This window comes from Emys orbicularis, chromosome 1 (assembly GCF_028017835.1).
Source record: "Emys orbicularis isolate rEmyOrb1 chromosome 1, rEmyOrb1.hap1, whole genome shotgun sequence".
Lineage (NCBI taxonomy): Eukaryota > Metazoa > Chordata > Testudines > Emydidae > Emys > Emys orbicularis.
The window spans coordinates 164794557-164819664 of record NC_088683.1 but is presented as its reverse complement, the minus strand read 5'-3'; the positions used below and the strand labels follow the sequence as shown (position 1 = coordinate 164819664).

At 44.1% G+C, this 25108-nt stretch overlaps 1 protein-coding gene across 1 annotated transcript in view; it reads right to left on the bottom strand.

The window, feature by feature from the left end:
• The window catches only part of LOC135891264 (coagulation factor V-like), a 53833-nt gene that overhangs the window by 8039 nt on the left and 20686 nt on the right, over nt 1-25108 (bottom strand). Inside the window, exons 8-17 of the mRNA XM_065418825.1 lie at nt 23301-23517; nt 22142-22292; nt 20304-20516; nt 16546-18361; nt 13865-14039; nt 8498-8734; nt 6661-6871; nt 4428-4601; nt 1813-1929; nt 1240-1311 (exon numbers count right to left, since the gene is read on the bottom strand). Of these exons, the coding sequence (XP_065274897.1) occupies nt 1240-1311; nt 1813-1929; nt 4428-4601; nt 6661-6871; nt 8498-8734; nt 13865-14039; nt 16546-18361; nt 20304-20516; nt 22142-22292; nt 23301-23517 (3383 nt within the window). The remainder of the gene's footprint in view (nt 1-1239; nt 1312-1812; nt 1930-4427; nt 4602-6660; nt 6872-8497; nt 8735-13864; nt 14040-16545; nt 18362-20303; nt 20517-22141; nt 22293-23300; nt 23518-25108) is intronic.

Here is a 25108-nt window from a genome sequence, read left to right as displayed (position 1 = left end):
CTCCTGAGCCCCAGTCCTGTGCTCTAACCACTAGGCAACACTGCCTCCCCTGGCACCCTTTTACTGAACGTACTACTTCCTTTGGCTTTGTCAGCATTAGGGGTTGGAGTCAAGTTACAACATGGAGCAGCCAGAGCTAGCGGTGGAGGCAGAGTCAAACCACGTTCAACATCCACTGTAGAAAGCAACCCCTCGTGAAGGGCACTGTTAAAAATCAATTGTTTCTCTTGTCTGATAGATAATTTTCAAATGTGTGTGACTTGATTACTTCTAAAGCAAATGCCTTCAGAGGCATCTGTCCCTCATAGAGAGCTAAATCCACAGGAAGTTTGAAGTCACCAAAATAAGCCATTTGTTTATTATCTCAGGGAGGAAATAGCATCTGTAAAGAGTATCCATCCATGGGTATATGGAACGTTACCAAACTGCCCATCAAAAGCTCACCTTTGGGATGGGAATAAGTGAGAGAAAAAAAGACCCCAACATTGCTTGGAATGTCATTTTGCAGCATTTTACTCCCTTATAATATTCATACACTGCACTTCTACCTCTCATTCCCCTTAAAAATAGCAATGCATCCTCAGTGCCATTTTACAGCTGGAGAAACTGAGGCATTGGGGGGAGTAGTGACTTGTCCAAGGCCACTCATCAGGCCAGTGGCAGAGACAGGAATAGAACCAGGTCTCCTGACAATCCTGTCCTTTACATTAGCCAGCACGTAGACCAGGAGGAGCAGAAAAGCCTACCTCACTGTCAGAAGACTACAGTGATACTGGCCTGGTCTACACACTTAAGTTTTGTCAGCATAGTTCTGTTGATTGGGGCGGGGGGGGGGGGGGGCGGAAGGGGGAATCACACCTCCTAGCTGACACAGTTATGCTGGCAACCTCCCCCCCCCCGATCTTCTGTAGGTATAGCTAATGCTGTTCAGGGAGGCAGTGTAGCTATCCCATCAGAACTCCTTCTGTCAGCATAGCTATGCCAGCCAAGCTCTGCAGCGTACACATGGCCTTGGGCTGTCAGTCCTGCTCCGACTCTGGGCCTGCAGAACCAAGAGCTTTCTGAAGTCTGACCGCCTGTTAATTACTGAAATGCTGCCATAAGACAGTAGCATGCATGAAACAGAGAGAGGCAGAGAAAATCTACAATTGCACTGCCTGGTGCCAAGTCATATTACTGAAGACCATGTCTGAGCTTCTCAAATAATAAAATGTTCTTCTACCATGTGTTTAAACTCACTTATGTGATGAGAAGCACTGATCTGTGAATCAAGTATAAGTCCATTCATTAGGCCCATTGGTAACTTGCACTCTAGAGAGAACACAAAAATGGTTGATGACTGATGAGCTGCATTCCTTAACTTATCAGGAAAAAGAGGGTCATTCAGAGTCATGTTTGAGGAGCTGGCTGGGCCTTTCTGATGAGATCACCCTTCGTACCAACTCCCAATAGGGCACATTTGGGTCTTCATCACTGTTTTTAAAAAAAAAGAGAGAGAGAGAGAGAGCGAGAGCGAGCGCGCGCTCTGTATGCCCACAGGATCAAAATCATCTCTGCATTCAATTTCCTCAATTAAGAATTCATAGGTGGTTTTAGGGAATCAACGAATGTAAAGTTAGTGCTTTGAATGCTATACAACACTTCTTTTAAAATTCAATTTACTATAATCACTCCATGAGCTCCCCCTTTACAATATAGCCGTTTCCTCAATTCAGATTCTATTCCGCCATTACTGTCCCATGCCCTGAAAGGGGGAGAGAACTTTGTAACTAGACTCCTGTATATTAGAATGATCATGATTAGATTCAGTACCTTTTTCTACAACGATAAAGGAGGCCTGCATTCCAGCTTGCTGATATTCCCCCACTTCGGTGTCTAAAAGCCACATGCCAGCTTTTGGTGGTGTCATTTCAATAGTTCGAAATGAGCCTTTAAAAGAGAGAGGAGAAAAACAAATCACAGCTAATCTATTGAAACTTTAGCAGGAGATTGGCTGACACAGAACAGTGAGGCTGGATAAACCAAGGGCTATCGATCCTGCCCATTTCTGGTGGCTTGACAAAATGAGAGTCTAATATCTTGCGCCTATTGGAAAGTGTAGCAGATACCAACATCATTCTCCTTTTAAGAAACAGGTTCTAATTAGAGACATGCGGGAATCAAAAGTTCAGATCTGAATCCAAGCTTCACTGCTTTAAAATTTACCTTTTCACATAACCTTGGATGCATGACCATATTTTGTAGAATACTGCATACGCAGTATGCGCTGTGTGGTCATGTAGTGAATGACCTAACCTTTTACACGGATTCATGCTGTTGTAACAGTAACTCTGAGGGGCTGATGCTGGCCCTTAACATACTGGAAGACTGTTAGCAGGTTGCCCCCTCAGGTTTCTCTTCTCAAGCCTAAACATGCCCAGGTTTATTTAACCATTATTTAACCATTCTTCATAGATCAGGTTTGCTAACCCTTTTATCATTTTTGTTGGTCTCCTTGGGACTGTCTCCATTTTGTCCACATCTTTCCTAAAAAGCAACAGAGAGTCCACAGGACTCTCTGTTGCTTTTTACAGACCCAGACTAACACGACTACTCCTCTGATATCTTTCCTAAAGTGTGTGCCCAGCACAGGTGCCGGCTTCTAATTTTCCCCGGTGGTGCTCAACCCCCGCTCAGCCCCCGGCCCCGCCTCCACCCCCGCCCTGCCTCTTCCCACCCCCACCCCACCCCCACCTCTTTCTGACCCCTCCCCCGAGCACGCTCCTTTCCCCACTCCTCCCACTCCCAGCACCTCCTGCACGCCGCGGAACAGCTGTTCAGCAGTGTGCAGGAGGCACTGGGAGGGAGAGGTAGGAGTTGATCAGCAGGGGCCAGCGGCAGGCGGGAGTGGAGCTTAGCTGCCGGTGGGTGCTAAGCACCTGCTAATTTTTCTCCGTGCCCTGGAGCACCCACAGAGTCTGCACCTATGGTGCCCAGAGTTGGACATAGTACTCCAGCTGAGGTCTCACCAGTGCTGAGTAGAGAAGGACAATTACTTCCCAAGTCTTACATACAACAGTCCTGTCAATAGACCCCAGAATGATTTTAAGCCTTTTTTCACAACTGCATCACATTGACTTGTTTTAAATTTGTGATCCACTATAACCCAAAGATCCTTTTCAGCAGTACTACCACCTAGCCAGTTATTCCCCATTTTGTAGCTGTGCATTTGATTTTTCCTTCCTAAGTGAAATACTTTGCACTTGTCTTTATTGAATTTCATCCTATTGATTTCAAACCAATTCTCCAATTTGTTAAGGTTGTTTTGAATTCTAATCCTGTCCTGCACCCCTCCCACTTTGGTACCACCTGCAAATTTTACAAGCACTCCGTTATCCATGTCATTAATTAAAATATTGACTAGTTCTGGACCCAGTACTGACCCCGGATGGACCCCACTGGATAAGCCCTCCCAGTTTGACAGCGAACCATCGATAACTACTCTTTGAGTACCGTCTTTCAACCTGTTGTGCGCCCACCTTATAGTAATTTCCCTAGTTTGGTTATGGGAATGTCTTATGGGACTGTATGAAAAGCATTTTAATGGCAACAAAAAAGAGCTCTATTGCGATTATTAACTAGTTATTCATGGAGTCTTTCTTTTCAGTGTGAATACTAAGCTCTCTAGCCACAAGTCTCCAAGCACTTTACAAAGGGAAATCAGCATTATTGTCCTCATTTTGCAAATGGGGGAAACTGAGGGACAGAGCAGGGAAGGGACTTGCCCATGTTCACACAGCAGGTCAGTGGCATAGCTGGGAACAGACCCCAGACAACACGGCCTACCAGCTCTATCTCACCTATACAAACCTGCTGTGCCTGATCAGGACATCAGTCCATGCACTCCATATCCCATCTCCAACCTTGCCCAGTAACTTACATTTCAGAGGAGGGCGGCCTCCTCTCCAGTCCCACCTCCCCAACTCAATGAGGTAGATCTGTAGTTCTCAAACTTTTGTACTGGTGACCCCTTTCACACAGCAAGCCTCTGAGGGAGACCCCCCCTTAAAAATATTAAGAAGTGTTTTAATTTATAACATTATTATGAATGCAGGAGGCAAAGCGGGGTTTGAGGTGGAGACTGACAGCTTGCGACCTCCCATGTAATAACCTCGCAACCCCCTGAGGGGTCCCGACCCCCAGTTTGAGAACCCGGAGGTAGATGATGCTGGGGTTGGGGAAGTCCTTTCCGACCTCACAGGAAAATGAACAGCAAGTACCTTGAAACACAAGACTTAATCATCACTATCTTAATGGGCCCAAGCCAATTTCTGCTTTTGCTGCTCTAATGACACTGAATTTTAGTAGAGTCACTCCAACATTACCAAGTGTAGGGTTTAGCCTCATAATTATGAGTATAAATGACAAGACACTGAGCTGATATGTACCTGGAAGGAGAGGATAGACACCAAGCTGATGCCCAGGGACTTCTGTGAAGGTCTGACCATGAAAGTGAACCACGTGAATATCTTTTGACCCGCCCATATTCAACAAGTGCCATCGGAGCAGTTCATCTTTATACATCCTCAGTCCTTGCAAGTGATATATGATCCCATTAATGGCTGAAAAGAAAAATATTACAAGGGATAAAAGAAACTACAAACACTCCAGCTGAGAGACAATAAAGATGTTAACTAGAGTTGGACCAGAGGATACAGATTGGATCTAGATCCAAATGTCCCCAAAGCCTATAGAGTTTCAGATCTGGTGTCCTGGTCCATGCCAATCTCTAGTGTCAACATATAATAATGACCTTCTCAGTTAATAAATTAAGTGTCATTGCAAGTGTAATTGATGGTCATTCAAATAAGCGAGAATGCTTTCTACCTTCCTGGTAGAAACAAAATGAACAAAAGCCCCAGAAACTCTTGAACAGTTAAAAGTAGATAGTGTTGAAATTTATCTGTTTGAATGAGTCGAACATGAGGCCAGCTTGATTCATATTAGGTTTGTGAGCCAAACTAACCCCATAAACCCTATATTAGGGGGCCTAAATTAAGTTGATTCCTCTTAAAGGGTCATCATTCAAGTGGGTGTTGCAACTCTAAAATTTCAAGGGAAACCCCCCCAGGGTCCCTACTGGGCGAGGGAAAAAGAGTCTCAAAAATATTAATCAAGTGTTAAGCAATACCCAAATGTCTGCCTGAGACTGCAAACAGCCTAAAGCAATAGCTCTGAGAGGTGTGACCTATCCACTTCATCTGAATAGTGCATTGATTCTGAAATGTAAAGGTGATGATTTAAATGTCAACTGTTAACTATTTCACTACTTATTTTATTGGAAACATCCAGCGAATGTGCTCATTCCAATCCCAAACTGCCTCTCATCTCCTCGGTTGGGGGATTTAATATTAAAATAAACTAACAGAGGTTCCTGTGTTGATGGCAATATTCATTATCATACTAAATTCAGAAAAACTCCATTTTTCAAATTTAAATGGAAGTGCCACAGAATTCACAGCCTGCTGCACCTGAATGCCAGAGAATTCAGAGACCAGGCCACGGGATTTAAGCACAGATTGCTGTAGAGTACATGGGGATTGAATATAATGAGACAGACTCTAATAATGTCAACAGATCTGACTTATGCCTGACTTTAAGGACCACATTTTAAAAACGTGGCTTCCATTTTTGCGTACGATCACTTATTCACATGAATAGTAGTACTAACCGGCCAAGTTTCCAAAAGAGGTCTCCCATTTAGGCACCTAAATGAAGTGATCAGATTTTCAAAACTGTGCATCACCCAACAGCTCTCATTGTTGTGAATGGGGGGAGCTGATGAGTTCTGAGCTCTTTGGAATAATTGGCCACTTCTTTTGGTACCTAGGTGGGAAGTGGACTCTTCTGAAAAGCCAGATTCTGTTGTGGGTGCCAAGCACGTCTGAAAATCCACCCCCATGCACAAACTCCCATCTGTGCCAATTAGATCTGACTGAAACCAGGATGTTCTGTTTCATGGGGAATTTCACAATTTTTCTGAAACACAAAAATGCATTTTTGTGGGAAATTAATTAAAACTGATGCAATTTTGCAAAAATTTTTGGTGTAATCAAATCAGCATTTTGAATTCAATTGAACACTGTTTCAGTTGAAATTTTCTACCAGCTCTCCTGCCAAACAAACAAACAACCCCTCCCCACACCCCCCACACACCGCACAGATGGAGCGGCCTGGCTGAAAATTTTCTTGAAACTGCTTTTTGATGGAAAATTGATTTTTTTTTAAAATGAAATTCACACAGAAAAGGTTCTGTTTTCCGTGGAAAACTTCAACTTGTGTTGAAAATCCTGAAGAACCAGGGAGATTATGGTTTTCAGCCCACAAATGAAAACTTCCTGTTCAAAACCTGAAAAAAGTCAAAATTTTCTGTGGAAAATTTTAACAAAAACATTTTTTCTGTTTTTGTCAACATTTTCCAACCAGCTCTAATCTATAGGCATATTCTATTTTTATATGCACAAGGAATAGTGCATATTAAAAAAAAAAAAAAAAAAGGTGCATGCAAATGATGTGTCCGTGCAAAGTTGCAAGTGCACCAAGAGAAGCTGGGTTGAGGTCTTTTTAACTCCTTCCTCTTCCCTCCCAACATGAATAACCAACAAAGGGAAACATTAGTACCATGGAATTTATGGTATTTTTGCACTTCTGAGGTCTTCTCACTGTAAGTCCTTTTGGAATGCTTATTGAAGTACCAGCTTTTCTCTTCATCAAAGACCATAAAAAGCAGGACAAACTCTCGGGTATCTACTGGCCTGTTGTTACTTGTACTGAGGGTTCCCTTTCGACAGATCAAGATTGGACCAATCAAGCCTGAGTGAATATCTTTCTCCTGGAAGGCAATAAATACAAATTACAAGTAAAAGTTAGGGTTTCCCAAAATACGTCATTAATAACAATTTGCACACTCACAGGGACTTTCATTGGAGAATTTTCCCTTACAGGTGTTAACATTGGTGCACAGGAATTGCCAGACTGGATCAGACGCGAGGCCCGTGCAGTTCAGCATCCTGTCTCCAACAATGGCCAATGCCAGATTTTTTTTCATGTTTTTTAAATAACCCTAAACGTATGTTGCCAGTCTGTGATCCCTGTCTAGTTCTGCAATATCCTTTTTGAGATGGGTGGCCAGTTCCACACATACAGTATCCAGAGGAGGCTGTACCACGGATTATATAATGGCATTATAATTGTTCCTGTATTGTTCCCCATCCTATTCCGTATGCATCATAACATTTTGTTTGCTTTTTCAACTGCAGCTGCACATTGAGCAGAGGTTTTCATTGCTCTGTCTGCAGTGATGCTCAGGTACAGTTCCTGAGTTGATATGGTTAATTTAGAACCACATAAGGTGCAAGTAGTTTAACATTTTCTGTCCAGTATGCCTTATTTTGTATACATCAATACTGAATTTAATCTACCATCATGTTGCCCATTCAACTAGCTTGGTTAAGACCCTCTGAAGTTCCTCACAGTCTGCTCTGGACTTGGCTAACCTAAATTATTTGTGTCATCAATGGATATTGCTACCTCACTAGTCACCTCCCCCTCTTTCCAGGTCATTAAAAAAATGTATTGAACAACACTGGAGCTAATACAGAACCTTGTGACCCCTTGCTGTTAGCCTTTTGCCATCATGAAAACTGACCTTTTAATCCTACTGTTTGTTAACTCTTTTAACCAGTATTTGATCCATGACTATACTCAGCCTTGCATTCTATGACTACTTACTTTCTTCAGTAGCCTCCTGTGCATGACCTTGTCAAGGGCCTTTTGAAAGTGTAAATAAAATATGCCATTTGATTCTGCTTTATCCGCTATTTTACTGACACATTCAAAGGATTCTAACAGATTAGTGACACAACTTTTCTTTACAGAAACCATGCTGGATAGACCCTATCATACCATGATCTTTCAGATCTTTTATTTATTCTAGCTGAATGATTATTTCAACCAATTTACCAGGTAGAGAAGTAAGACTTTATTAATTAATAAAGGTTGGGTAAAGGTCCCATTTTACAGACGAGGAACCCAGATCCAAGATGTATTTGCACATCACATTGCAAACATGGGGGCTGGACGAATCTCTCAGCTATGCTATATTCCTAACTAAGGGCCTGATCCAAAGTCTACTGAACTCAACAGAAAGACTTTGGATCAGGCCCTAAATTTGGGATAGAGGGCCTGATTCCCCATTGCCTTGCGTAGTTACTGAACTCTATGCAAAGTGGCTATGAAATGCTACCAAATCAGAGTTCTCCACCCACTCATGCCAGTGGCAGCAATTTATATTCACTTTGCATAGGCATAAATGATTAGATGAGGAACAAGAGAATGGCGAATCAGGCCCAAAACAATAGGAAGCAATGCAAAGTGCTGTGAAACCAGTATTTCAGCAACAAGACATAGTAGCTGTTATCCAACAGACTCCAGCACCCTTCTGCTTAGATTTCCTTACCGGGTTTACACTGGAGTAATAGGCCCAGGACCTACAGGCTGCTCCAGGTTGTATAGGTCCAGACCGCTTGGTTGCAAACCATACATAGGTATAGGTGTCATTTGGCTGAACTGCATCATCCTTTTTGAACCAGTCTGGAGACTCATCTTCATAACTGCTTCCCTCAGAGGATTTCTCATAGAAAAGCCCATGAGAATGGAGGGAATATGGTCTGGATGCCAGATTTTTAAAATGAACCTGGAAAATAAATACAGGCAGATTCTCGATTAGCAGATTTGGGCCTAAACCAAAACTCCAGGCATAAAACACCCATGAACTGTGTAAAGTACAAATTCAGGATTCAGATTTGTCCACTGATTATGGGCTAGATTGTGCCTGGTTGGAGGTGGGGAGTGTAACTCCTGACATCTTTCTGGGGTGCAGCAGACTGCACTGTGCACAGCTAGTAGTATGTGGGGAGCAGGGTAATGGCTCCGCCTACTCCCTGCCCCCTTTCCAGCACTGCTCCCAAGAAGGAGCAAGTTGGTAGCAGCCCCTGCGTTCCTGTGAGAACCCCAATTCCAGGCAGGTCTACCATGGGTTGCATAAGGGGGACAGGGAGTCTTTATTCTTTCCTGCACCCTTGGGTGGCAGTGTTAGACAGGGCACAAGCTAGTTCTACAGTAATACTAGATCCCAGTGTATGTAATTCCCACTGATGTCAATGGGAGTTTCTCTATTATGCATCTCCCTCATCCCAGAGGTGGACTGCCAGGGCAAGGAGCTGGTCTTTTCTCGCTCACTCAGAGGACGGAGTTCCAAGATTAGGGTTGGCTTTTGTCTCCTCTTTTCTTGTTCCTGATTTTTATGCAACTCATCTGTTCCCTTTATGTACTAGAGAGCCTGGTCAAAGAAGTTAGAGATAATGAGCAGGTGGCTAATTGTTTCGAATGGTGGTCTGGTGAGGCATTTCAATACCATGCTGAGGTCTCATGTTGGTGTAGGTCATCACACATCTGAGTAAACATTTCTGAGACCCCTGAGGAAGCGTTTTGTAGTTGGGTGTGCGAATGTCGAAGTTCCATCGATCTCTCGGTGGAATGCTGAAATGGCCGCAAGATGGACTCTGATCGAGCTCATCGTTAAGCCAGTGCTTTTCAGCTCCAATCTAAGATTAATGGTAGTGCAGCTGTATCGCTCATCAAGTGTCTTCCTTGACATCAGGCAGAGAACCTCTTCCATTTTTGAAGCGATGTGTCTCTCATACTCAGTTTCCTGCTGTTTAATAACACGTTTGACTTGTTCCAAACAGGTTATTTCGTCATGGTGGAACCATTCAGAAGCCACACCTGTAGGCGGAGTATCTCCAGAGTCGGGTGGAGAGTGCGACCGTTGTGTTGAGACAGCAGATCCGACCGGCGAGGGAGAGCTCGCGGGGCGTATATCGCCATGCATAACAGGTATGGATACCATGCCTGCCTGGGCCATGTCGGGACTGTAAGGATAACTTTGGCTCTGTCTGCTCGTATCTTGTGTATCACGTGTGATATGACTGGTATCGGTGGAAACACATACATGAGCGGTGCCTCACATTTGATGAAGAAGGCATCCCCTAATGACCGGTAGTCCCAGTCCTGCTCTTGAGCAGAACATTGCGCATTTGCGATTCATTGGGGATACAAACAGATCGATGGTGGGAGTGACCCACCGTTTGAAGATTGAACTCAGGACTTCTCCATTCATCTCCCATTCGTGATCCTGGGAGAAGTAGCTGCTGAGCGTGTCTGCTGTTGCATTCTGACAGCCTGGCAGGTAACACACTGAGATGTTTACGTTGTGTTGTATGCACCAATTCCAAACTCTCACGGTTTCTGTGCATTGAGAATGTGAGCGAGCTCCTCCTTGCCTGTTGATGTAGAACATGCAGGCGATATTGGTGGTCATAATTCAAATGGATTTGTTCCGTATAGAAGGTAGGAAGTGCCTGCAGGTGTTGCAAACTGCTCGTAGCTCTAGCAAATTGATGTGCAGTGGAGTCTCTCCTGGAGACCAATTTGCCTTGTATCGTTTGTTGACTCATGTGAGCACCCCAGCCTATCAGTGAGGCATCTGTGGTGATCACTGTTGTCGGGGGTTCTGTTGAAAAGGGATACCCATACAGATATTTTGTGGCCTTGTCCAGCATTGTAATGAGTTGAGGACATTTGGTGGAACTGTGAGCCGTTTGTGTAGGTTGTGTTTGCTTGGTATGTATACCGTGCTTACCCAACCTTGTAGACTTCGCATATGTAGTCTTGCATGTCGTACCAGGAACATTGTGGCTGCCATGTATCCCAGTAATTATAGGACCGTGCGAGCCTGAACTTGAGGACTGACTTGTACCTCTGAAATGAGGTTCGTGAGGTTTGTGAATCTGGTAAGGGGTAATGATGCCTTGGCTTCTATGGCGTCAAGGTGTGCCCCGATAAAGTCTAGTTGTTGGACTGGGTTTATGGTTGATTTCCATTCGTTTATTTGTAGACCCAGCTCCTGGAATAGTATGAAAGTGGACTGGACTGCGTTCATTGTGTCTCGTAGGCAATCGTCCAGGTAGGAGAAAATCATTATTCCCTGTTTGCACAGATGAGTCGCTACCCCCACTAGAGTTTTGGAGAAGACTCTTGGTGCTGTGGCTAGGCCGAATGGTAGTACTCCATATTGGAAGTGTTCTTGTCTACCGTGAATTGTAGACATTTCCTGTGAGCAGGATGAATGGTGATATGGAAATAAGCATCTTGGACGTCGAGGGCTGAAAACCAATACCCCTGTTGCAGCACTGGGAGTATCGTACCCAATGTGACCATCTTGAATTTTTGGGATCTGACAAACTTGTTGAGGTTCTGTAGATCCAGGATGGGTCTCCAACCCCTGCTCTTCTTCTGGGTCAGGAAGTAATGGGAGTAGAATCCCTTCCCTCTGAATTGTAGGGATACTTATTCCACAGCACCAAGTTGTAGAAGATGATTGACTTCTTGTCGTAGTAGGTGCTCATGAGAAGGGTCCCTGAAAAGGGACAGGATAGGGGGTAGGGTAGGTGGGTGGGAGGTAAAGGGGATAGTGTATCCTGACTTGATAACTTCCAACACCCATTGGTCTGATGTTATGGTGGCCTAGATGTGGTAAAAGGGCTGGAGTCAATGGCCAAAAATTGGGAATGGGTCAGGCATGAGCGCTGTTTCGTGAGGGAGGTTGTTCAGACCCTCGACCAACTTTTCAAAATTGCGGTTTGGAAGTGCCGCCTGAGAAGTCGGCGCCTGAGATTGAGGTGGTCGCCGGCGTTGTGATCGTTGACGCTGGTGTTGTTGCCTGTTTGAGGAGTCTCTAGGTCTCTGAGATGGTATCTCCTTCTCTTTGCAGGGGGGGTGTAAATCCCCAAAGTGCAGAGCATGGCATGAGAGTCCCTCACTGAATGAAGGACCCTGTCCGTCTTCTGAGAGAAGAGTTGTTCCCGGTCGAAAGATAAGTCTTCTACTTTTGTCTGGAGTTCTTTTGGTATCCCCGAGGCCGAAAGCCATGAGGCTCGGTGCAGTACTGAGGCTGTGGCCATCGTTCTGGCTGCCGTGTCCAATGCTGCCTGAAGGGCTGTTTTGGATCTGAGCTGGCCCTCGGTGATGACGGCCCGGAATTGTGCGTTTTTCCTCTGGTAGCTCAGAGGTGTGCTGGGCAAGTTTCTCATAGTTGTCGTAGTCATATTTGGCCAGTAGTGCAGAATAATCGGCCACCCGAAACTGAAGGACACTGGAGGAATATATCTTACGTCCGAACAAGTCGAGTCTTTTGTGTTCTTTGTCATGGGGTGTAACCTTGAATTGTGGCTGTTTGTTACGGTGATTTACTGCCTCGACAACTAGCGTCCTGGCAGGAGACCGCCTCTCTTTTCGCAGACCTCTCTGCGGAGACATTTGAGCCCACTTTTTTGTTTTTTTCAGCGGGTAGGTCTCCTTTTCCATCTTGACGAGTGCCTAGAGAGGCTGTTTGCTTGTTCTCCTCAGGCTGGAGGGACTTCTCTATCAAGATTATTTTAAGCCGGAGATCCCTGTATTACTGGGCTCTGGCTTTCAGGTTGCTGCAATGGGAATATTTCTGGGGAATATACCCCTCACCCAGGCAGCGTATGCATAAAGAGCATCCATCTGAAACGGGCATGGCATCATGGCAGGAGCTGCATTGTTTGAAGCCTGGAGACCCCGGCATTTTAACTAGTAACCGTCCCTTAAGGGGGGGGGGGGAAATGTTGTCTAACGAACTAACAAGAAATTTGTTTTTGTTTTACTAACACTAACTCTCTAACAGCTTATCTAAATATTTATCTAAAAATTATTTCTTAACGGTTTTAGGGAGAAATGCTAACACTGCCCCTTCGCTCCCTTTTCAGCAGAAGACATTGAGAAGGAACTGGAGGGCTCGGGTTGTGCGCATGCTACACACAGCACCAACGGCGCCACGAGACGCCTACTGCGCACCCGCGACCCACGTGGACACTGCTACCATACATCTCCAATCGACGGTGCTGGGATGCACCACCACTTAAAGTGGAGTACCCACAGGGATATTACTCGAAGAACCACCTGTTCCATTCAGTCCATCCCATGAGGGGTCAACACCTTCCTTATAGTAAATATTCTACTACACTGCCCAGTTTTAAGTCCCAAGAGATAGTGACCGCTTCTCTTGGGGAAGACTATTCCACCGTCTCAAAGAGCTCATTCACAGGAAGTGTGCCCTTTTGTAATATTCCCGTTACTACTAGCTATAATCCCTTGTATCGTATTTATTATTTGTATTGCTTCCACGTCATCCTTAATCTTTATGTGATGGCCGGCATCTTGGCCACCATGCAGAGATTGAAGTGAGGACCTCCAGAACTAAAAGCATGAGTGGCTACAACTTGAGCTAAAGCTCCATACCTGGCTGTGAGTGTGGGGGGACTGTGACAACTCCTATCCTCTGGCTCAGAGGGGAGACCTGTAACACATACTGACCAGTGAGTCATTTACACTAGAACTGCTCAACATTTTTACATCAAAGTATTTTTAAGACAAAAAAGGACTTTTCAGACAAATATAAACATTTTCATTTTTGTCTAAAGTTTCAGGTTTTTCAGTGAAAAATTCATGTTTCAGTTCAGTTTTGGGGAAAATTATGATTTCAAAGAGCAAATCTCCCTCCCCTCCCCCACTTTTTGGTTTTGTGTTAAAAGACAAAGCTTTTTTGGTGGGAAGTTGAAAAAATTTTTTTTACAAGATGTCCCACCAAAAATGACTGATATTTTTCAACCAGTTCTAGCTCAGCCCCTTCAGATCCTTGTAAGAAACCTTCATGCACCAAACACCTGAAGCCTTGACTTACTTGGATGACATCATCCACCTCAGCCCTGATAACAGGACCCAGGATACCCAGGTGTTCTTCATACTCCCCTTCAGGCTCCCGAGTTGTAAAGGTACTATCCACATAGCTTCGGAAAATCACTTTTTTGTATATGGTGTTGCCCCCATCATGGCTGGTTCTCTCATTCCTCATTGTGCTGAGGGGAACATAATGGAATTAGAACATAATGGAACAAACATCATGGAATTAGAAAAACGGACATTTTATGATGAAAATTAAAGACCTACACATAAAAACCCCTCAAGATGTAGTCTGAGAAACAGTTACATTTACTGTTGGAAAGCTTTGGAGGAAAAAGAATCAGCACAAATGTCAGTGAGTCACACTGAAAATGTATGATCCAGGGTATTAAAGTGACTACAAAATGATATCACTACATTCCATTTTTCTCCACAGTGATTCCACATCAAATTTGCTCAGTTTGCAAATCCTAAAATAGTTTTTCTAGCCACCAGTGATGAAAATTTTCTCTAATATCTGAAAATCCATCTGGGCTATTTATACCTCTTACACCATCATCCATAAGAAACTGAATCAGCACTTAGAGTTTTGGTGAGGCAATAAGAATCCAGCTCCCTCTCCCACAGATGTATCGGCACTGGAGAGCTAATGGGAATGAAGGATGTAATTAGTTATTAGCTATAATTCAGAGCCACATGAGGAAGTGATGCTGACAGCTCAGTGAGAAGGTGTCCCTTTGTATATCTGCCATTTGGTCACAACCACATTTAAAAATGCAACTGAACTGCTGAGAAATAGGAGTTTAGTCCCTCATAGTCACCTAAGGTACATCTACACATCTACACAGCCCACAGCAGACTCGGGCTTGCACTACCCAACTAAAAATAGCTGTGTAGATGTGGCTTCGGCTTTGAAGCCTGGGGATGGGGGTGGGAGTCGGAGACCAAGTGCCAGCCTGTGCTTCAATTTCAACGCACTGTCTACACAGCTATTTTTATAGTGTGAGCGCAAGGCCAAGTATGTTGAGCTGCACTTGGAAGGCTTGCTGCCGCAGACTGTGTAGATGTACCTTTAGTGGAAGAGCACTACTCCTCTAGTGCCTAGAGCAAAGGCCTGGGGATCATCTCTTCCTCATGCGGCTCTGAATTTTAGCTGATAACTAATTACATCCTTTATTCCCATTAGCTCTCCAGTGCCGATACACCTGTGGGAGAGGGAGCTGGATTCTTATTGCCTCACCAAAACTCTAAGTGCTGATTCAGTTTCTTATGGATGTAGGTTCTAGTCTCAACTCTTCCAAAGACTCAGGGACAGATCCTCAGCTGGGGGAAGTTGTCACAGCACCATTGACTTCAGTTGTGCTATGGTCATTTATATCAGCAGCTGAGTATCTGCCCCACACAGGGCAAATCATTTCAGTATTTGAGCTTCAGGATTTTTACATATGGAGAACTCAGAGCCCTCTGGGCACTCTTGCAAATACAAATAATGAAGGTGGAGCTGAAGCAGGGGTCTACATGGGGAAAGTTGGGAAGGGGGAAATAGACAAGTTTGTCAAGTAGCCTGAAGATACACAATTCGGAGACTGAATTTGCAGTAGTGAAATTTCCGCTCCTGTCCTAAGTCACCCGACAATGAAAATTCAGGCTGTGCAAATATTTTTGTGGGTAGCAATTTTAGAGAGAAAAAAAAAGGCAGATTTTGCACAGAAATATGCAATCACTGGTAATTTTGCATGGTTTGATTTAAGTGTTGATGTTCATCACAATGAAATTTCAAATTTCTAACAGGTTGAATTTCTCTCTCAGAAAAACTGGATTACAAATTCTTGTTGGGAAATAAAGCCACTTTTTCCAAATCAAAACAAAATGCGACCATCTCAAATTTGGGGTTCATGTGCGATGGTCCAATCAGTTCTTGATCTCTGCTAAGACTAGCAACAAGGGGGTTAATTAAAATCATCTATGGTGGTGGTGATTTGCATGATGTGGATATTTATCTGCTGGGAACTGGACTGAGAGTCAAATTCCTCATTTTGTACTGGAGATTGAACAAAACTTCAGATGGTGGGAACTATAAGGCTGGAATTTTCAGTGGGGCCTAAAGGTGTTAGGCACCAGCTCCACTGAAACTCCCTTAGGTCTCTTTGAAAAATCTCCACCTAAGTCCCTACCTACCCAAGCTGGATTCAAACTGGCAACCTATAGGCTCTCTCTTGATTGAGTCCCAAACCATCCCATCCACACATACTTAGATACCAAGCTGAGGTATTGATGTGGGCCTCATTACTGTAGTATCTGAGCACCTCCCAATCTTCAATGCATTTATCCCCATAAAAGCACCTGTGAGGTAGGAAAGGGCTTTATCTCCGTTTTACAGAAGGGGAACTGAGGCACAGAGAGACTAAGTGACTTGCCCAAGGTCACACAGGAAGTCTCAGGCAGAGCTGGAAGTTAAACCCAGGTCTCCTGAATTTCAGGCTAGTGCCCTAAAGCTCTGGTCCTTCCTCTCTTCCTCTTCACCTACTGCATTACAGATTGTTAAACTGAACAGCACTTGTGTTTAAGAAATCCCATAACCCTTCAACAACAGTAGCTTTGCTGTGGGACAGCTATCTGAATCAGTGGCCTGGTATTTAGCAACAGGGTGTGAGGCAAGAGAGAGGAAGAATTTGGCCCAACCTTTTCTTTAGTCTTGCATAGTCCCAGAAGACCTCTTCGGCTGCAATGTAGTATCTTCTCATGTTCCCTCTGTTGTGTAGATGATGCACAGCAATGTCATCAGGGTTACGGACATTATTAATGTTGAATCTGGGGTCCCTTGTATATTGGTCATCTGCAATTTCCAAACGGTCAGAGCCTCCTGGAACATGCTCCTTGGAGTCCCCATTCCCACTGGGAAGCCCTATGATGACTGGCTTAAATTGTCTTGGGGTCAGCGTGTAGTTAGCCCTGCTTGGCAAAACCGGGAGGTTGGCCTCACTGGGCAATGCTGTATTGTTGGTCTCACAAAGGGACACTGTGTGGTTGGCCTCACTGGACAATAATGTGCAGTTTTGCTCTCCAGGTATCTTTGGGGGTCTCACACCTCTGGGTGTCAATGAGAGACTACTATACTTTTGATTATCCTTTTTCCTCCTTCGGGACTTGATGAGAGTCACAGATGTACTCAAGGTGCCATTCACATTTCTCTCTTCCCCTTTCAGCATTGGATGCTTGCTGCTTACTTTCCAATGACCCTTTGTAAACTGTGAGTAGCCTTTGAATTTTCCTTGCTTCTTCTTATTCAGGGACACACTCTCTCTTGTAGGCATTGTAGCATTTCTGGAACGATTCTGTAATTTATCAGTAGCCTGAGCTGAATTTGTCTCCATCCCATAACTCTCCTTCCCAGAGGCCAAATTCCTTTTCTCATTCATAATTTTATATGGAGACTTCATACCTCTTGGCGACAGCTTTCCCAGCATGTCCTTTGCCACCACTGGGCTGCGAGTAGAAATTAAGATATCTGATGCATAATCTAGAGTAAAATTTCTTTGTTTATCTTTGGGTAGTTCTAAGTCAGAAAGATTGAACATGTTTAACTCATTGTTTTCTGCCCTGTGTCCCACAGCAAAAGTCAAGTTATCTGCATGTTTGGGAAATTCAGCATTTTCTTTCTTGGTTTCCTCCTCCTCTACCTCCTCCACATCCTGGTCCTCAACATATTCATTTGGAAATTGGTCAGTCCCTAACATATCTGAACTGGAGAAATTGTATTCTCCTCCTGAATTTTCCTCTTGCGGCTCCTCTGAATAGAGTGTTGCAAAGAAGGACTTCATGCTGTCCCCCCTGTCAGGTAACAGTTCTGCGGCATCTTTTGTTTGGGCTTCTTCCCTGTTCCTCAGTAGTTCACCTGCAAGTGTTTTCTCATAATTTCCTGACATCTGACTCTGATTTGCTTCATAGTCACTTTGGTTTCCAGCTTCAGATGCCAAGTCAGGACTTACTGCTGTTGTGGTGACTGGAAGTGACTGTTCTGCTGCCACTGTGTAATTTTTATGGAGGGACCCAGCCTTGGTTGGGAGAGCAGTGCTTTGAGTTTCCAAGAGCACATCAGTGTCCAAGGTATCACTGAATGGCGGATCTGAGCCAGCAGACACATCAGCACTCTTAATGATGGTGCCAAAGTTCTCATCTATGGCCAGAGCAGTAAGATTCTGCATTTCCTCCTGGACCATTGATTTCTTCCCAAATGTCCGAAGTCCCAAACTTGAGGCCAGAAAATCTTGGTCATCAAAATCATCAGAAGACTGCTGTTTTTTTTCTGTTTCTCCTCCAGTTTGGGGTGAGGTGACAGGCACATTTTGATGAGTCTTCTCAGAGGGGAATTCTATGATATCATATGGGCCGTCCTCATCAGAATAATCTACATCTTTTTCATGCTTGGCATCTCTAAACCTCAGCCTCATGCCATGGCTCATCTCAGGGGAACCCCAGGATGCAAAAAGCCACGTACCTGCAATTAAAAAAAAAAAAGTACTACATATTATTTGTAGAGCTTGAACCCCATCTGTCACGTCCCATCTAGATTGTAAACTCTCTAGGTCAGGGGCTGTCTTCTGTGTTATTAGTCTGTACAGCACCCCACAATATTACTCTGGTCCTTGATTGAGATTCCTAGGCATAACCATAGCAATAAATCATGAATACTGAATACAATTGACCCATAACGTTCAGAGATAGATCTGGATCTCAACTTCCCTAAAGTTTAGGGTTATTTGGATTCAGGTTTTTGGTACAACCCATGATATAAAGGGAGATAAGAGACCAAAACTAGATGGAAACAAGAGGTCAGTTGTGAAGTTTAGATAGGGATCCAAACTTTGCAAAGTTTGAACTGTGAGTTTGGGTTATGTCTCTTGTGTTATGTGTATAAACCTAAGGATGAGAGAATACTGATCATGATAAAAATCCTCACAGGCATTTTAAATCATTTCAAAATCAGATAGGTTACAATAATTTAAAACCCTCTGGAGGGTGAAGGTCTTTAATAGGACAGTGAAATTCCACATTTGGACCTCTAGATTGGCCTACATGAAAATAAATGGGCACAATGCACCAATTGACTCCAGTCTCTTTCATTTCATGGCATGTCCCAGAATAAAACATGGGAGAGGGGGACAAAAAATGGTTTTTACCTGAAAAAGATGCCAGATGTAATTTTCTACCTCCTCTATAGTTTAAGTGGCATAGAATTGCATTGCTTTCCTTACATTATTTCCAAAGTCAACAATAATGAACACATTTTACAACAACTGGAAAAGAAGGTTTAGGGAGGGAAGGAGGCGATCACATACTAAAACCAAACAATGATGGAGAAGTACAAAAAGTACAACTTTGGAGATTTCTGTTAAGTCTGATGGAGGTTTCCAGCTTCAAGTAAACATTTCTCCTTTAAAAAAAGTAACCATAATGCATAATTAGCCTGGGGAATTCACTGCCAGAAGGTATCACTAGAGCCAAGAAGTTAGTAGGATCCAGAGAACTAGCCATTTATATGGACAAGGAGAATATTCACAGGTACTTTAAACAGGATAAAAATATAAGGGATCTAAACCCTTCTACTACAAGGCATCAACCAACCACTTCTATTATAGGCAGGCTATTCCAAAAGTGTCCACACTATGGGATTTCTTCCATCTTCCTTTGAAACATCTGATAGTGGTTACTCTCAGAGACAGGATACTAGAACTAGATGGACCATTGGTTTGATCCAGTCTGATAGTTCCAACATTCTTTCGCTCCTAAATGACTGGTGGGCCAGATCCTGACATGTGATGCAGACATTTTGTTCAGTGATACCAGTATCATTTGGCCATAAGCCCATTTTAACCAGCCTAGGATGGTTAACACCAGGGGAAAGCTACATATCCTACAGTAGAATAGAGCAGACGTAGGGGCCCCTACACCACATGCTTTCTCTGCTGCCAGAGTAAGAGGGAAAAGCAGCTCTTGCTATGGAAAAAGGACACTGTCAGGATGTTCCTTTCTGAATGCAGAAGGGTGAACAGGGCCCCAATGTATGGCTTTTAGGATTTGGCCTGCTGGTTTAGATGTGGACATTTTTCCATTTCTATAGATTTTTACAGAGAACTTCAATACTGTGCCTCAAATGACAGTTATACAACTAGTCCCACAGTAAGGACTTTTTTGGGGAGTGCTCAAAAAAAATAGAGAATCATCACTAAGTATAGCATATGCACTGCTGTGTCATGTGCAGCCAGCATACATATACCCCATGTGTGTCAATCACTCTTGCTGTAATCTAGGGAAAGATTTAGATGGGCTGAAATTTTGTATGCAATTTATACAAAGCTTTTCTATTTTTATGAGTCCTTATGGACTCTAGATACAAAATCTCTTAGCAGATCATTAAACACAGCAGTCCTGCCACTTACCAGCGTTGTTCATTTCTACAGTGACCGATTCTCCACTCATGGGAAAAAGATTCAGTACATCTTCATACTTCCCTTGAGTCAAAAAAGTGTGACCAGAAAGGTGTATGGACACTACCTCATCCTGGGTGCCAATACTGGAGATGTGCCACTGTACAATTCTGTCATGGGGAAATTCCAGGATTTCAGTGCTGTCAGACATGTAGCCATTTATTGCTAAAACAAAGCACAAGATATGATGTTACTGCACCTTAAAGCCTCACGGGCATGCAAGACGGTAAGCTAAATTCATGCCTTCAATGGAGTGACATCAGGGATGGAACTGACATCTTTGTATCAAGACAGAAAGATTATTGGCACTCTAATGAAATTGGGCTGCAATCCAGTCACCTTCATCTGAAGGGACACCATTAGGTTTAAAAAAAAAAAAAATCACATATTAAAATAACATTCCCTTACCTCTGTTCCTAGTCACCCTATATTGGATTCAGGGTGAAAGAATTCAAATATATATTTTAAAAATTGTTTATTTTGTACATTTCTCTCAGCTAGCTAGGGTGAAAACAGACTACGAGTCAATTTCACTTGTGTTTACTTTTCACTTTGGGGTTCTGCATTACTCACTGTATAACACAGGCCTGTGGGTGACCTGGGCCGGGTACACTGGGGAGGGTGAGAAATGGGCTCCCAGTGCTTGTGCAATCATAGTCCCCAGCTATTGTGGGAGGGCACATGCCTTCAGGACACATGCTCAGATTCACAAGCTAGAGTCGAACACTGGAAGAAACCCCAGAGGCTAGCACTGGGGGGAGGGATAGCTCAGTGGTTTGAGCATTGGCCTGCTAAACCCAGGGTTGTGAGTTCAATCCTTGAGGGGGCCCACTTAGGGACCTGGGGCAAAATCAGTACTTGGTCTTGCTAGTGAAGGCAGAGGGCTGGACTCGATGACCTTTCGGGGTCCCTTCCAGTTCTAGGAGATATCTCCATATATATATTATCAGCAGTTTCTCTGGCTGCTCTGCTATCCTGTGTGTTACTGGACCACATGCTCCCTCCTGATTCCCTTGTGCTGTGGCTCTAAGGAGGCAGCTTTTCAGAACTACGGGCACTGAGGCCACACACAGGGCTCCCCTCCCCACTGTCAAGTTAACAGATTCATTAACACTTACAAATTGCTTAGTGCCATGCTAATAGCTACAGCTTGCTCCAAACCCAAAGGCATGCAGCTGCTTGGCTGACTTCTGGACTCTTCCCAACATCCCTCCCTTTAGTTCCCTCCTGATTCCTTCCCCAGGGCAAACAGGTGCAGCATCACAGATTGTTCCTTGTCACCACCCCAGGAACCCTGCCAGCCCCTGCCCACTATAACCACTCACCCCCAGTATCCATTCCCCACTGCCAGGCTCTACGCAGACATTTACCAGAACCCCATCCCCTCACCCAGGTACTCTACCTCTCTGTCTCCCACAGTCACTGATACCTCCAGGTGCTACCTCAATGGACTGCAGTTGGTGGCCCAGAAGCCCATGCAGGGCTGCTGAGACCACTCTCACTTCCCCTTCCTGGTTTACATTTGCCTGGCTCATGATGAGCTTGTTTGTGCCTAAGTTGCCCTAATCATGCCCTATGAAATTCTGGAAATAGCAGATCCTTGAAGCCAGAACCAGAACTCTGCTCATTCGTGCTTTCAGCACACATTCATCCTTCAGCACACAATCTCAGGGGCCAGTTTCTGCCACTTGGGAAATTCCCATGCCTGCCTTGCACTTCAGAATAAGCACCCATCTGGGTACTTGTGCTTACATGAGCTTTTGCAAACTTGGGCTTAGTTTCCCACTCACTGTGCATTACGTTAGACCTGTAGAACTTGGGATCATCCCTTTTAACGCTGGAGGGGTTGCTGCAGTACTGCTTGATGTTATCCTCTAAGTACCAACTCTTGTTTTCATCAAACACGGCAAACACGGCCTGCTGCTCTACATCTGCCTTTTTCTGAAAAAGACAGCAGACACGGCAGGGTAAGTTTTGCAAGCAGCTAATTGATACATAGTGGGGTATATTAAGGGCCTAATCTTGCCATCCCTCCAGAGGCAAACTTTCCATTCAAGTGAACAGAAGCACAGTCCAGTGGTTAGAGCAAGGGACTGGGGTTCCCGGACTCCTGGGTTCCATTCCTACCTCTGCAACTGACTCACTGGGTGACACTGGACCAGCTACTAGCATGGCTGCTATGAGCTGGGCTCCCCTTAGTGGACCACTTGTTGCTGTATGTGCAGGCGCTTTAGTCACTGCTTCCACTCACTTCTGGTTGGTGTCTGAGCCACTGCCAAAGTAGATTCCTTCCTTTGGCCCCATAGAGGGGAAGTGGAAGAAGAACTCTCCCAGCAACCCCCTTGCAATGCTTCTGGATCCCCAAAGTTTGGGGTTGTCAGACCTAGGTTAAACCTATGATAGATTGGGGTCAGAACTTCCTCCCTTTCTCCCTGCATACCTTCAAACTTTGGGGAAGTTTAGGGTGGTATCTAGAACCAGGATTTTGCAATTTCTTGTCTTGGCAAACAAAGCACCATGAAAGAAATCACTAGCAGCCTGATCTTTCTAACTGAAAGCCCCAACGAGCACACTAAATCTGGGGCCAAATATGCCAGCAGGAAGCTAAAAGCTACCACTGCAAGCAGCCCTTATCGAAAAGTCCTATCGAATTTAGTAGAAAACAATCCCCTTATTTTAGGGTTTTCGACTCATCCTATAGAATTTAATGTCCCAACTAGTGAGTTCTGTAGGGTGGTTCAAAGAACTTCTCCAAAGGATCTCATACCTCATTACATTCTACAGGTTTTTAGACTGACTTCTACAGAAGCCTAGTGACCCGATCCCAGTTCAGTTCTAGAGGCCTTTTCTCTAAGGCAACAATCAATGAAACCAAATTCCCCTGTAGTTCAAACACCACACACAGACAGGAGCCTCCCCCCCCTCAGAAGTTGTAGAACACGATCATACCTGCACACCCCTCTTGTCCAGTGCTTCACTTTTACAAATCAGAAGTGGGCCAATCAGTCCAGAGGCTATATCCCTGGTTACATCTACAGCACTGTGATATAATCTCGTTAGACACTGGGCATCCTGTGCAGTGGGCTGATCGGTGTCCATGACCCTCCATTTATACGTGTAGGTTTCCCCTGGTTGAACGGCTTTACTCAGAGTGCTGTTGTCTGAAGGAGAAATAAAAAGAGAGAAACATTATTAGGAGTTACAAACTACAGCCAGATTCATGGCTGGTGTAAATTGGCATAGCTCCGATGAAGTCAGTGCACCTTCAGGCACCTGAAGTCCAATATGTACTTTGGGCAGATCTACACTTCTAAAACAACTGAGTACGGGGACCTAGATACAGCATAGTTGTCCCATGTGGCTTAAACAGAGTTCCTGTTTGCAGTGCAGAAAGAAACTTAACTATGCTCTGTTAAGTTAAAGCCTGGGACCGGCCAAAGCTTTAGCAGAGCCTGGAGACATGCTTCATGTCCACCGCAGAACGCAAAACGTGTTGTCACTGCGTTTTCTGACTGCTAAGCTCCCATGTGCTAAATGGGAATTATAACACTTAATTTAGAGACTTGTCATGAAGCTAAATGAATGATGCGTGTAAATCGCTTTGAGATCCATGGATGAAAGGCACTACAGAAGGACAAAAAAACCTGTTGAACAAGGACTGTTCATATCTGGGGCAGAACATTCTATATTTAATTATGCATCCGAAGAAGTGGGTTGTAGCCCACGAAAGCTTATGCTCTAATAAATTTGTTAGTCTCTAAGGTGCCACAAGTACTCCTGTTATATTTTAATTTTGACATTTTAAGGTGACAGTGAACTGCACACTGGTGGGGAGGCAGATTCAGAAGGAATTGCCTTGGCTCTAGCATACGTCCTGGCTAGAGCCAGCTCCATTCTATTTCTACAACAAACCTGGTACTCACTACATTCTTCCTATACAAAACCATCACCCATAAAACAGCATCTAATCAGTTGAAGTTAATGCTGCAGAAATAGAATCAAAGGACTGGAAAGGACCTCGAGAGGTCATCTAGTCCAGCCCCCTGTACTCTTGAAAAGGACTAAGTAGTATCTAGACCATTCCTGACAGGTGTTTATCAAACCTGCTCTTAAAAATCTCCAATGAAGGAGATTCCACAACCTCCCTGGGCAGTTTATTCCAGGGTATAACCACCCTGATAGTTTGGAAGTTTTTCCTAATGTCCAACCTAAACCTCCCTTGCTCCAATTTAAGCCCATTGCTTCTTGTCCTCTCCTAAGAGGTTAAGGAGAACAAATTACCTCCCTCCTCCTTGTAACAACCTTTTATGTACTTGAAAACTTATGTCCCCTCCTCAGTCTTCTCTTCTCCAGACTAAACAAACCCAATTTTTTCAATCTTCCCTCAAAGGTCACGTTTTCTAGACCTTTAGTCATTTCTGTTGCTCTTCTATGGACTTTCTCCAATTTGTCCACATCTTTTCTGAAATGTGGCGCCCAGATCTAGACACAATACTCCAGTTGAGGCCTAATCAGCACACAGTAGAGCGGAAAAATTACTTCTTGTGTTTTGCTTACAACACTCCTGCTAATACATGCCAGAATGATGTTTGCCTTCTTTTGCAACAGTATTATACGGTTGACTAATATTTAGCTTGGACTGGGGGCCACAGTGGATCACCTTTCCGCAGTACTCCTTCCTAGGCAGTCATTTCCCATTTTGTGTTTGCACAAGTGATTGTTCCTTTTTAAGTGGAGTACTTTGCATTTGTCCTTAT